Source organism: Magallana gigas, chromosome 7, assembly GCF_963853765.1.
Source record: "Magallana gigas chromosome 7, xbMagGiga1.1, whole genome shotgun sequence".
Lineage (NCBI taxonomy): Eukaryota > Metazoa > Mollusca > Bivalvia > Ostreida > Ostreidae > Magallana > Magallana gigas.
In genome coordinates this window covers 52294499-52309333 of record NC_088859.1, presented here as the reverse complement: position 1 = coordinate 52309333, position 14835 = coordinate 52294499, and the positions used below count along the sequence as shown (strand labels likewise).

Sequence of the window (14835 nt, the reverse complement as noted above, 5' to 3'; positions counted from 1 at the left end):
TAAATGCTTAATTCAAATAATAATACATTCCTCAAATAATTTAATATTTACCCTTATTTCATTTGACTTTATAGTTGCATTCTGTGTACACACACTCTCTTTTCTGGAATTTTATATGGACACTATACTTTAATATTTTCAGGGTAGTCCCAAAATTGCGTAAACTGGGGGCAATGCTTGAATTCTGTTCACTGTAATTACGCAAGACAACTGTATTCTGATCATTGACCCTTTGTCAAACAGTACCCCAAAACTCAAATGCTTGCTTTATATATTTTTTGAGAAACACAATAATTAAATATTTATATCAACGGGTTTTGCGCGGCGCAAAGTGCGACGTCCAAAATAGCCAGCCTTAAAGTCGTTGTTGAACCTTTCACTTCGTTTACGATAACAGTCATGTTTTATTTTCCGAAATGTCTTAGAAAATAATATTTTCTTTGAACATGTAGCCTGACTGCATATGCATGCTGCATGACTAGTTTTGTTTTTAAAATTCTCCCTAAGAATCAACGATCTGCCGACTCCAATCATGCTCTGTTTTACTTGTTGTCTAAGGTCTGTCTTTCCGAAATGTGTCGTTCGGCATTTTGTCGTCCATTTCTATCGGTCAGGGTTTCTTTTTCACTTGATGTCATCATACTCGTCGACGTCCGAACATTTTTTATGTTGCTAAACAACCTTTTCACAGAATTAATTTCTAGACGATTTTGATAATTTTATTTACTCAAAATCGGCGTCAGATTTCTTAACAGGTCTTCACAAAATTTTATTTATTATCTGTGCGTCGCCTAAACACTGATTTCAACTTGTTACAAAACGCGCCATTAAATCTTTAAAGATTTCGTTATCACCAAATTATTTATTGGGTAAATAATAAACTAATAAAAAAAAATCTAATTGCATTCATTATTTGATATTTTTTTTATTCGAAAAGTACTCATTCTCATTCTCGCAATTTTCATTTCTTTTTTTCTGTTTTCATTTTAACTTTTCATTTTTGACATTGCGCCGCATGTCGACTTTATAAACGAGTATGCTTATTTAATCTCATACAATATTTGATAGCAAAACATTTTAATGCAACTTACTTGAATCCTTGTGGCACAAGTTTCATCTTCATTTATGTAAAAAAAAATATTTACAACAATCATTTAAATAAATAGTGAATCCTAAAATAACACAACGATAAAACTTACCTGCTGTTAAACAAGTTGAATACTTCAAAAATGAATAAAACTTCAAAATCTTAAACTGAAAAATAACCACTGACAATTATAACATCTTTATACACTCTGACAGCCAGTTCCAAAAAGCATGGAAGAGCCTTCCCTGACAAGAGAACAACCCTAAATAAATCACATGACCAGACCAACTATAAATAGAACAGTGACTACAGGTAAATTGCAAAGAGGAGTAACCAATGAAGTAAGATAAAACAAACGCACAATATAAATTGAAATTTTATATAAAATCCAACTAAATAATATTTTTCTTCTGAAATCAATAAAACTGATGAAAACCAATAAATGAATTAACTAAGTAATCCGTTATCAATAATTGAAATTCGCGATGTATCAAAAAACAGTTATTTTTCACTCTATTACAAAATCACAAATAGAAATTAATAAAACCATTTTATCAAGAGCTTGGACTTTTGGTAGTTGTGTCAAACAGCAATGTGACGTAGGCCTGTCTATTTCATTGCAAGCCACTCAGCCATGGCTCTTTGAACTCAACAAGATTTGTCTGGCTTTTGAGCTAAGGCATATTTCGCTTTATTTTTGGATTTTTGAGATGGTTGACAGTTTGTTGTTGTCATTTTTCATTGAAACCACGTCATTTTTAACTTGTTTTGACGTAAGGAATAGATAGCTACGCCCTACTGAAAGTACAATGTCTTGTTAAATTGGTTCTAATACCGGACCTTGCCTTCATTTTACGTATATCAAGATAATTCTATTTCATCTCATAGTAATGAAATGTGGTGATAACGAACAGTGTTCAAAATCAAAAGTTCAAAGGTAAAATACAAACGGGAGCAGAGCAAACACGGACCTGTACAAAAATCAGAGGTAGGATCAGGTGGCATGGAGGAGTGAGCATCCTCTGCTGACCGGTCACACCCCCCGTGTGCTCTTTGTCGTAATCGGGAAAACGGAAAAGTCCGTAGACAATTCGGTGATGAATAATGATCTGACTATAAGTATGAAAAAAAATTGTATTTGCTGACAAGGTCGTTGTATCGACCTTAGAACTTACGAAAAGATGACTTCAAACGAGACTGTTGATAGTCCTGTTTTATCAACTTGTTTGTTAGTAGCTTGCCTCGTTTTGGAAACTGTTCATACGAAGACCATGCCCTTGCGTATCGAATCAACTGAGAGACAAAACTCCATATGCAGGTGATGAAGGTATATTGCTACATAAGTAAGAAAAAAATATTTTCCATATTACGAAGAGCTTTTCGACAGCTTAAAATTGACAGAAAAACACATGCATGTATATTGACCAGAAAAAATATCGATCTTAGTTATTTATTTTCAAATTATTTTATAGATTAATTGCTTTCCAAATCTTATTTGTTTGGAATATCTGATTTAATGAACTCATTTAAAAACACAAGTCCTGAATATCCAAGATATTGGATCGATCGGACTTTTTAATAACTTGAATTTCCACTGTGCTCTTTACTGCACGTACGTATACTTTAATGATAATGCAATTGCAAATAATTGTTTGAATATAAAACACAAACAAACATACCCACTTTATACGACATTATGAAAGAGGGGGAGAGGGACCGTACATATAGTTTGCATTTCTCATACATACTGTTACTGATGGTCTTAAGTTTACTAGTTATCATTATATTTACATTATCCAGTGTCTTTGTCTGTGATAACACTACGTATCGATTTTGTACTATATAACCCATAATACAAATGACGCCAAATTGAGGCTCCGGCGGGGTTTGCTTATTTATATTTAAAGATTTAATCGTACGGTGGCCTAAAATTATATAAATATAAGTAATAAGGAAACATTCTTTGAATATTATGAGGTGATAATTTCGGTCGGGGCGTGATCAAATCTATCATAAAGCCCTCGGGCTTTATTGGATTTGATCACGCCCGACCAAAATTATCACCTCATAATACTCAAAGAATGATTCCTTATATCTATCCACATGATGGTCGGTCCTTTAAAACTATCCAATCTTATCTTTATTTTTACAATACAGAAGAAAAAATATTATTTTTTTTAATCAACTCAGAAAATTTAATTTTATGAAAATGTAGCGACTGTAGTTTCTCAGGGAAAGTTGGCCGATTGACCGACTGTGGGGCCACAGTTCCATCCATTAAAAAAACCCTGTATATTTATTGTGCACAAAAATTTGCGCATGGTGTTGGACTTACTAAACTAATTTAGGGTCCGTCAACTCCAGACTTTCGTAGTGCTACAGTTCTGCAGCGAATGAAATTGTATCTCTTTGCTTTTTAAATATCTGATACCGTGTCCTAACTACATAAAGACAAATGCCTCATACTTAATTTTACTAAAAATAAATAAATAAAAGATCAAAATAAAAATATCAACATTTCTGTTTAAAAGTCTCATTTTTTTCACATTTACCATTGCTTAATTAAGCCATAAATATAAAAACTAGATCCTATAAACCCTGCTAATTTATACATTGTACCTGAATATTTGAAATGTGCTGATTGCTATTACATATTCACTACTTAAACGTAATGACAGTTTATGTATTTTCGAAGATTTTTTTTACTATGTTTCTATTGTTTGGAATTGAAGGCCACACAGATACTCCGCCATTTCCGCTGGCGATAAGTACATGCGTGTAGGTATTTTTCGCCAGCGTGTAGGTAGTTTTCGCCAGCGGAAATGGCCAAGTAGTTACGATTGCCAAGATTTCGTGTTGTGTTTTATCATGCTGTCTCATTAACGCATACTCCGTATCCTTTCTTTAACATATAGATTTTGAGAAAGCATTTGACTCTGTTTGGCACATTGGTTTATGGAACAAGGTATTATCAAACAATATTGATGGAAAATGTTTTAAAATTATTACTAATATGTACAAAGGTATTAAGTCAAAAGTTCTGGTTAATGGATTAAGTTCGGAATTTTTTGAATGTACAGTTGGAGTACGACAAGGGGAAAATTTATCGCCTTTTTTATTTTCACTATATTTAAATGATCTTGAGGAGTATCTTTATACAAACAATGTCAGAGGTTTGTCACGCTTGTCTGATAACATTAAGAAAGATCTTAATATTTATTTAAACCTTTTTGTCTTATTGTATGCAGATGATACCATCTTACTGTCAGAAAATCCAGAAGATTTTCAACACTTACTTAATGTTTTTTCTAGATATTGTAAAGAATGGCGTCTTAAGGTTAACAGTAAAAAAACTAAAGTTGTAATGTTTGGTAGAGGTAAACAAACCAACTGTTTTACTTTTGAAGGTTCCCAATTAGAAATTGTTAACAACTTTAAATACCTGGGTGTTACTTTTTGTAAAAGCAACTCTTTTAATCTTAATGTTAAAGAACTGTTTGATAAAGCTACTAAAGCAATGTATGGTGTTATTGGGAAGTGCAGAACCCATAATCTAACAATTGATTGTAAAGTAGACATGTTCGATAAAATTATCAAACCAATATTATTATATGGATGCGAAGTTTGGGGTTTTCATAACACTAATCTCCTTGAAAAATTACATTTAAAATTTTGTAAACATATATTGAACTTGAGAACCTCAACTCCAAACTTTATGGTATATGGGGAACTTGGAAGATACCCCTTAACAATTAATGTTAAAGTTAGAATGATTTCCTTCTGGGGTAAATTAGTCAATTTCCAGAACTCAAAATTGTCAGCAAAACTTTTTAATGTATTGAAGAATTTTAATAACCCATGGTGCGAAGCCATTAAGAAAACTTTAAATCAATGTGGATTGACATATATATGGTATCAAAACACAATAAACATACCCTGGTTAAAATCTAAAGTATACAATATTTTATTAGACCAATTTAAGCAATCATGGTATAGTGAGGTACATAGTTCTCCAAAAGGTTTAAATTATAGGATTTTTAAAAACTCACTGGATTTTGAAAAGTATTTATTGATTTTGCCAACACAATTATGTAAGAAATATTGTAACTTTAGAACTGGTAATGCTAAATTATACCTATTGAGATAGGTAGATGGTTTAATATTCCTAGAGAAAACAGAATTTGTAAACTATGTACCTGCAATGAAATTGGGGATGAATTTCACTACCTTTTCAAATGTACTGATGTATATATCCAATTCAAGGGTTAGATGTTTACCAAAATATTTCATAACAAATCCAAATGTTGTAAAATTTGAAAAACTGTTTAATGTCACAAACATAAACCAACTTACCAATATTTGTAAACTATTAGATACTATATTTGAGAGAGTTAGCTCTCTTGGTTAAATTATATCTGTTATCCCTTCATCATGCATGTACCATTGATTTTCATTTATTATATATATTGTAGTTTGTACATACTGTACATATGATTTTTCTCTACACTGTAAATTCAGTTATGAGAATAAAGTTCATTGTCATTGTCATTTAACATAACAGCTACAAATAATTAAGACTTATTCTAATTTAGTTTTATTAATAGTTCTAGTTTTAAATATATGAATTCCAGAAAATATCCTATTGACTGATTATTGACTGATATATATCCCCGAGTACCCAAATCCGTCACCATAAGCAGAAAACATTCCGCGTTTCTCTGTAAATTATTTTTGCGGTTTTTATCATTTGGAATCATTAAATATAACCTAAAACGTTATAATTTATAAAATTATAAACAAAAATATTTTTATTATTATTCAAATAAGCCCTCTGAATACGACGTATATCACACGACGGAGTTAGGAGGCTATGCGATATATATATATATATATATATATATATATATATATATATATATATATATATATATATATATATATATATATATATATATATATATATATATATATATATATACACACACAAACAACAAACAATTTATTTAATTTGGACTGTCGCATTCTGTTTTATTTATTTAAGTATATATATATATATATATATATATATATATATATATATATATATATATATATATATATATATATATATATATATATATATATATATATATATATATATATATATATATATATATATATATATATATATTGCCTCGGTCTGCTCTGCGATTAGACTTGTCTCATAGAAAGAACATCCTATTGACGACTGTGGATACCATTCTTAATTGGTATTCAATCATACATATGATTGTGTTAAAAGTCGTAAGAACATAGCTTGATTTGGTTCTTCCGTTAACGATTCAGTCAGTGTTCGTTTCACCGTCATAAAATTACTGGAATTAAAACTACATCGTACATTGCCTCAACCCCCTTGTAACTGGTTTCAGATATATATGACCTCTGACCTGGGATTACAGGGAACGCGGGATGACAGCGACTTCTACGCCATGATTAGAGCGACCTCTACTCTGAGATTACCGCAACCTCTACCCTTAGATTGCAGCGACCTCTACCTTAGAATGACAGCGACCTAAGATTACAATTACTTCAACCCCGGAATTTCAGCTACCTCTACCCTTACAGCGACCTCTAGCCCGTGTACAACGACCTCAACCCCAGGATTACCTTGGATAACAGCGACCTCTACCCCTTAATTACAGCGACCTCTACATCGGGATTACAGCGACCTCGAGCTCTACCCTGGGATCACACTGACCTCTACTCTGGGATTACAGCGACATCTACCCTGGGATTACGGTGACCTCTACCCTGGGATCATAGCGACCTCTACCCTGGGGTTACAGCGACCTCTACATTGGGATTACAGCTACCTCTACATTGGGATTACAGCTACCTCTACATTGGGATTACAGCTACCTCTACATTGGGATTACAGCGACCTTTACCCTGGGGGACCTTTTATATCTGCCTCTTTATGTGGTCAGCTCGTTTTCCACACCGTCGCTCTAGATCATCTCAGGTATTCCTAATACACGGAGCAATTCTTCAGAAAATCAGTTACTTCACACCTGTTCTGTATGAGGGAATAAATGCAGTGTAAATGAGGATTTAATTTGATTAATATTCTTTTAATGCCAAGACCTTTCCTCTCTATAAAAGGAAGAGAAGTGATGACGTAGATAGATAGCTGGTTAGTCAGAGATTATAATTAACAAGAATAGAAAGGTGGTGATCTTTTTGGATTCCTGACTTGTAATTTCCTTGTTAAAATTCAGCATTAACTGTCACCGGCTGTCATCTCAAACTCTCACCACGCCGCGGCGCTACGTCACAATCACGGCAGAATTATACAAGGGTGCCGAAAATATAAGACATATGGAGCATGTCGTAAACTGGATCACGGGAACCAGCTACAACTCATTGACCATGCCCTGCCCTGGGAAGCTCGCGCTGCTGTTCTGTTACGTGGTGACTTGTGTGTGTTGGGTGGCGGCTTTCCCGTTCTACGCCACCCATAAACTTCCCTCATCTAACGTCCCCGTGAACTGTGGACGGAATCAGACAGTGTTCATGGTGACCGGGCTGGGTCATAGGTTGTGTGGGGAGGATTACTTCATCACCAAAAAGGACAACATGACACAGTTCGGAAAAGTGAGTTTATTTTGTTCTCCACCAGGTTTTTTTTTACCGATTTGAACAACGACATTCTACTGAAATATTAGCCCAAATATCCGTTGTTATATCTATAAACGCGCTACAAATTGTATTTCATACAAGTTACATACACTAGTAGTTCATTGTGATGTCATTTTAACTCTATTCTTCATTTTTTTTCACCTTCATGCCGTGGATACGCCCATGATTATAATAATTCTAACATACTAAAGATAAGTGTACGAATAAATCATACAAAACAACTAGACACGATCTCGTTGCGAGCAACGAGGAGGTCTTCCGTACGATTATTATAAGGATATGTGACGTCATTGACTTTGATTTTCGACAAGAAAACATGATATGAAAAAAGGAGTGGAGTACTAATGTTTTTTTTTTTTGGTATCTCTTTTTATAAGTTCTCTGACATTGCTTTTTTAAATACTTGCACTCTTCCAATTAAGATAGAAAAGATGAGAAAATCATTACGTTGTTAGGATATATTAACGTATTATACCTAATCTAGCTTTAATAACCTTTAACAAAATGGCTCTGAGTAAAAGGATATAGGTAAAATACTTTAGAGCCCTTTGGTTCCCTAATTTAAGAGGCCAGCCCCTTTTTCTTGATATCATTTGAAAGGTCATCTAATTCTAAACACATTTTGTTCAACAAGTGTTTAGAAATTCGGTATCGTTCTAGAGATATATGAGAAAGAAGGTTTTAGGGGCCGATCCCTTATCCCCTTATAGGGGCCGTTTGACGAAATTTTGAAGGTTGCATTTCGTTAAGAACATTATTTTGAACAACTTTTCTTCTATACTGCATTTAAAAAAAAAATTCCTTTCTGAGGTCTGGTTGATCAAATTTTGGGACCTTTGGCCCCTAAAAACCCCTAATTTCATAACACATGATAAAATCCTTACATTTCTTGGATACATAACTGTAAGGTAATCATATTTGCTTCTAAAACATTTCACAAAATATCTCTCAGTAAATGGCTACAGATAAAAGACTTTAGAGCCCTTTGGTCTCCTTATTTAAGGGGCCAGCCCCTTTTTCTTGATATCATTTGAAAGGTCATTTTATTCTAAACAATTTTATTCAACAAGTGTTTAGAAATTCGTTAATGTTCTGGAGATATATGAGAAAGAAGGTTTTAGGGGCCGATCCCTTATCCCCTTATAGGGGCCGTTTGACGAAATTTTGAAGGTTGCATTTCGTTAAGAACATTATTTTGAACAACTTTTCTTCTATACTGCATTTCAAAATATTTTTCCTTTCTGAGATATGGGTGATCAAATATTCGGACTTTTGGCCCCTAAAAACCCCTAATTACATAACACATGATAAAATCCTTACATTACTTAGATACATAAATGTAAGATAAACATATTTGCTTCTATAACATTTCACAAAATATCCCTGAGTAAAAGGATATATGTAAAAGACTTTAGAGCCCTTTGGTTCCCTTTTTTAAGGGGCCAGCCCCTTTTTCTTGATATCATATGAAAGGTCATCTAATTCTATACATATTTTGTTCAACAAGTGTTTAGAAATTCGTTAGCATTCTGGAGATATATGAGAAAGAAGGTTTTAGGGGCCGATCCCTTATTCCCTTATAGGGGCCGTTCGACGAAATTTTGAAGGTTGCATATCGTTAAGAACATCATTTTGAACAACTTTTCTTCTGTATTGCATTACAAAATATTTTTCCTTTCTGAGATATGGGTGATCAAAATTTTATACTTTTGGCCCCTAAAAACCCCTAGTTATGTAATACATGACAAAATCATTACATTGCATGGATACATAACTGTGAGATAAACATATCTGCTTCTATAACATTTAACAAAATATCTCTCAGCAAAGAGCTACAGATTAAAGACTTTAGAGCCCTTTTGACCCCTTATTTGAGGAGCCAGCCCCTTTTTCTTGATTTCAAAGAAAAGGTCATGTAAATACAAACGTTTTTTACATTACATGTCTTAACAAAATATTTTTCAGAAAAGAGATAAACAAAGAAAACCAGAAAAAATAACGACGTTTTTTTAATCTCAATTTTCGGGTCCAGGCGAGCTTCAGCGCCTTTTGAGTCAGACAAAAATGAATACCTAGAGACACATCTACAATCTTTCGACTACAATCCCTGAAAGTTTGAACTCAATATCTTCAATCGTTAAGGAGAAGATCCCAGGACAAGCCGACCCTCTGAAAATCGCTAAAACGTCAATATATCAAAAACGGAAATGACGTCATCAAAATAAAAAATTACGTATAAAGTTTAGATCCGTATCTATCATATCTGAAAGTTTGATGAAAATCGGTTGAGTCATTTTTGAGAAATCGCGTGCACAAAATTTGTTGGAAAAAAAAGAAAAATAGCGAAGAAAAAGAAACAGAACGAAAACAATAAGGTCTTCCGTTGGAAACGGAAGACCTTAATAAAATATGGTTCGAATGGTAGAGAGTTCCTTTTCTGGTAAGTTGGAATGTTTACAATACAGACCTCTGTATGTAGATGTTTATGTAGATATACACACACTTTAACAAATGGACTTAAAGATTAACAACTCTCGTCAGAAAATATGAATAATGCTTCTATAAACCGCGAGAAACTTTTTGGTTCAGGATATGTAGTCACGCACGACTTCGTGGTTTTTAAAGAAAATGCTTCTTCTTAATTTAACTTTCATCCCAAAAACCGAAATAATGCCACCAAAAATAAAGATATTCTAGTTTATCATAAAAAAGAACAACTCATCATATGCTTTCTTGAGCTAAGTGAATCATTCATTAATTCAGTTGTGCAATTGTTAATATAAAAAAAAAAAGCCCGGAGCACTCTATGTAACGACAAAACAGGTCAGGAAATTGAGAATTTAATTCATATTCTTAAAAAGCTAATTTAATATCTGTAATACTTGATTGTTCTCATTTCAATTTTCTGACATTTCTCTCCGTCTAAATTGATTTTAAAGTCGCTCATAATAAGAATTATCAATAAAAACGCACAGCGTTAAAGGGGTCAACGTATGCGTGAAGTACTAAGATTTATTTCTTGGCACCCGTTTAGCTCCTGTTTTCATTCAGACGTGCGACACTTTGGGCAGTAGAATAATCAGTTTGCCTTGCTTATCAGAAAAAAAAAACAATATGCTGTGGTTTATCTATAGAGACCTCAAGACATGTACACTGAAATTAGGTCGCGACATTCGTCATTGAAAAATATTTATCTATCTTTTGTTTATGATTTGTTTATGATGTATAAGTACCTGATGTCATCTTGACATTATTCTCGAACAAAACAGGTAAAAAACCACGACCTGCTTTTGTTGTCTTTCACCTGTGGGATTCGAAATTAAAATGGTGTCGCATTTCCCTGAGAAATAAAAACGTCAAAAAGACAGTGCTAATTCACACGACATAGGTCAGTGGAGGGCTATGGTTGACGAGTTATAACGAGCAACAGTGTACCCCTCAGTGGCGGAGCTTCATTGAGGCACCGTTAGCACGTGCTTACAATTTTTTCTGAATCTCAAAATGTTTAAAAACATTTTTTCATTGCAAAGTGATCAGCACTTCAATTCGTATAAAAAAGAAAAAGAAGCAATACCGGATTTTTTTCAGATTAAGGTAAATTGCCATAGTACTATGAAATTTAAAAACAGACTATAAATATGTTTGCATCGTATAGAAACAGAAAAATTTACTTCTTTCATTCCATTATTAGACGTATATACCAGGTATAAAATTGATTGAGAAAGACTGCAACTAGTTGTATAATATTTTATAAAAAGAAAATCTAGTCAGAAGTCACACTCTGTTGCATTGTCAGTCGTGGTATTTTCTTGATTCTTTGTTATCTGTCGAGGCGTGTTTTGTGTTTTAATTTCATATTTTTTGCCCCAATATTTGATATAGACAAAAGAAATAAAAACAAAAAAGTGTATTTTTAATGGAGCATTTTCTGTAAGTACAATTAAAATATCATGACAGAGGTAACAAAACTATTGCATGTTCTAGATCAAAACTACTTCTAAAACAGTGATTTGTTTCCGGAGGGGGGGAGGAGTGGGCTACCGCCCAAGACCCTTGCTTACAATTATTTTTACCTATCTTCGCCACTGCCCCTGGTCGCGTGAGTTACACACATTAATTGAACGGACACTTTGCTACAATAGATGACATGTATTGTATATCAGTGAACTGTTACATAAACAAACTTTGATCCGCAGCGATCATATTTCGCGACTGAAACTCTTGAAGTGGAAACATGGTTACGTGTGACTCAAACAAACAAGGCAATTATCTATGATAAGCAAGGGTGTCTCGTGCGCAGATCTAGAAAGGGGGGGGGGGTGTTGGGGTGTTGGACCCCACCCACACCCCCCATCCGCACTGGAAATATCAAATTTTTTAAATTCGTATTGTAATATTCCCGAAAATAGGCCTCGATCCCCCTCTGGAAAACGAAATTATCCTTCGAACCCCCTCCCCCTGAAAAAGAAGTTGGATCCGTGCGTGTGTCTTTATCTTGCAGACAATTATCAACAGGGGCAAATGGAGGAGACATGCAGCCACCAATTTTATATAAAAAATATGCAATTCTTTTTTTTGTATTTACTACAAAAAACCACTAGCAAATTGTTACCTCAACTCTTTGTCTGATCATTGCACTTTAAAAATGTAAAATTAGTATAATCTTTGGGTTACAGGCGGTGCTCAGTTTGACATACAGTGGGTAGCTTTTAGCCCTTCAGTCACCTTTCACTCACATTACCATGAAAACATATACCTTCTGTCTAATATAATACACTAAGTAGAAAGTATACGTTTTATTATGAGAAAAATATATAACGCCGGGCGCCTGTGATAATTTCATCTTTATTACATTAAAAGAGCCTCGACCAAAAGCATTGTCAATACAGCCACACAGAAGGCGAGGGCTGTTGTACTAGAGCGAGGGTAATTCATTATATTGCTATATTGTTTGCAAATATGAGAGAAGAACTTCAGCTAACCCAAGTTTATTTTGCTTTTTTGAAAAAAAAATTCCAATTGTCATTCCATTGATTGTGACTGCGCTGGCTTATATGAGAGTGAATACTTAGGTGACCCTTAAGGCCCGAGGGCCTGTTGTTGAGAATTAATGTTTTGATAATAAATCAATATCTAGAGAACGTTTACACCAAATGCATGTCGTATCAGATTGAATAACTTAAAGCGGCGTCGCTTAGTTCCATTTCATATCAGTCATTCCAATGGAATGGGAACAATGGTACGTTGATAATACCATCACAGACATGTTTCACGTTAATATTAAGGTCAATTATCAAACTTATTTATTTTTTGGGGAGCTATTGTGTTTATGATTATCATTGAGTTATAAACACAACCGGTATATTAAAAACACAAACAGTCGGGGTGCAATAGGTATGCAAACATTTAAGTATGTATCAAACAACTATAATTGTGATGACTAGAACACATTCTATAGAGTACCTAGAGATAATGAACTTTGAACTCTGTCATGAGCTCTGTTTTCTCCGCCAGGATTTCAAGATCTACATGGACGACTGGCCCACGTTGTGTAGAATGGACTCCGACAACGATAACCGGACTAATGGGGAGGAGCTGGGGGACCCGGATTGTGACTGGATAAACAAGGACGACAGGATAGCGGTCAGCCACCCAGGTAACGCCACCTCTCAAGGTCAAACGATGACCTTGACCCGAGATAACTTACTGACCTTATCCGGGTGACCCGCTGATCGTTGGTGACAGTAAATGGGCACACAATAAAATTCCTTATCGTATCTCTACTTACAATGAACAGCAATACGGTAATGGAATTTCATTAAGGTCTTGATATTTATTTACTTTGAACCCTAAACACAACAAATTAAGATGATAGGATATACATGTATTAAGGAAATAAAGTTAATTTGAATTATGTCAAGGTTTTAGTTCTTTATTCAACAAAAAAAAATAAAATACGTTAAGCTATAGTATTACCCGAGATGTAAAGTGTACTTTGTTGATCTAATGTAACCGCATTACAGGCAGTTTCATATATTTTAGGATATGCTGAAGAAGTGGTAATAGACGAAAATGGTAATTCCACTTACGTCATAGTGGACCAAGAGGAGGCGTGCCAGACGCCGGACAGAGTCACGTGTTCCCGGTACGTCATAGGACAGGGACTAATCCACAAACGATAGCACGTGACCGTGGTCAGGAGCACGTGACCCGACGGGTGGGCCCCCTAAGTCTTTACAGCATAGGACTGTGACGTTGATGTGAATTCAACAGTTGGATTAGGATTTTAATAACCGTCGTCACGTCATTTTTGATTTATGCATTTAATTGACGGATCGGATTTGTCACTTTGAAGAAAAACCTGTGGTGTTCTTTGAGTGGAATATAAGCTCGCCCGGACACTGGGGTGTAATTGTGATATTTACTGTGAAGTGATTTGTATTTATGCTTCTTTTGTATTCGTTTAAGCTTTATAGTAACCTTAATTGTTAATCATAAACTATTGATAATTCTAAAAGGTGTCGTGTCTAAATTTTATCGGCCAGTGGTATTTTTGACAGATGACACAATTTCACAATGCCTCCATGTTTCATATTCATTATTCTTCTAGATTTTCACTAATCAAATTCGTATAAAAACCACGACCATATCACGTCTGTCTGTCTGTCAACTTTCCATCTCTTGAAACTCTGAACCAATTTCAACAACACTTTGAAAGTTATCCTTGTCACCCCTGCAAATGTTATTGTCATTTAAATTTAGACCACAGTGCACGTGTTTTTTTTTTACCCTTTCAGTTTTGCAGAAAAAACCGTGCCTCGTGTTTACAGTCTATTTTCTAGAATCTAGGTACTTATATTCAAACATAAAACCTAGACGTTCATTGATTTTAAACTTTATCTTAATTAATTTGTAGATAAATGAGTTCTAGAAATAAATTTGACTGTAGAAAATATAGTTTTTGCGCCTGACCTATTAATATCATCAATAGTGAAACAGACCAAAATACTATTTTATGGAGAATTTTCCTTGAATTTTCCTTCATTGTAAGTTAACGCTCGATATACTAA

General features: G+C 34.1%; 1 protein-coding gene across 1 annotated transcript; it reads left to right on the top strand.

Annotated features, from left to right (window-relative positions):
- The first annotated feature begins 7313 nt into the window (after positions 1-7313).
- On the top strand, positions 7314-14282 carry LOC105342851 (temptin). The gene is made up of 3 exons (XM_034459134.2): positions 7314-7720; positions 13280-13421; positions 13808-14282. Exons 1-3 carry the CDS (start codon positions 7445-7447, stop codon positions 13945-13947), a joined length of 558 nt encoding a protein of 185 aa, XP_034315025.2. The 5' UTR covers positions 7314-7444; the 3' UTR covers positions 13948-14282.
- The last annotated feature ends 553 nt before the right edge of the window (positions 14283-14835 follow it).

What these genes read in the sequence shown, in the direction of transcription:
- LOC105342851 (XM_034459134.2), top strand. Translation starts at nt 7,445, where the DNA reads ATGGAGCATGTCGTAAACTGGATCACGGGAACCAGCTACAACTCATTG. An exon ending in ACATGACACAGTTCGGAAAA is followed by an intron (nt 7,721 to 13,279) that starts GTGAGTTTATTT and finishes TTTCTCCGCCAG; the next exon opens with GATTTCAAGATCTACATGGA. An exon ending in GATAGCGGTCAGCCACCCAG is followed by an intron (nt 13,422 to 13,807) that starts GTAACGCCACCT and finishes CATATATTTTAG; the next exon opens with GATATGCTGAAGAAGTGGTA.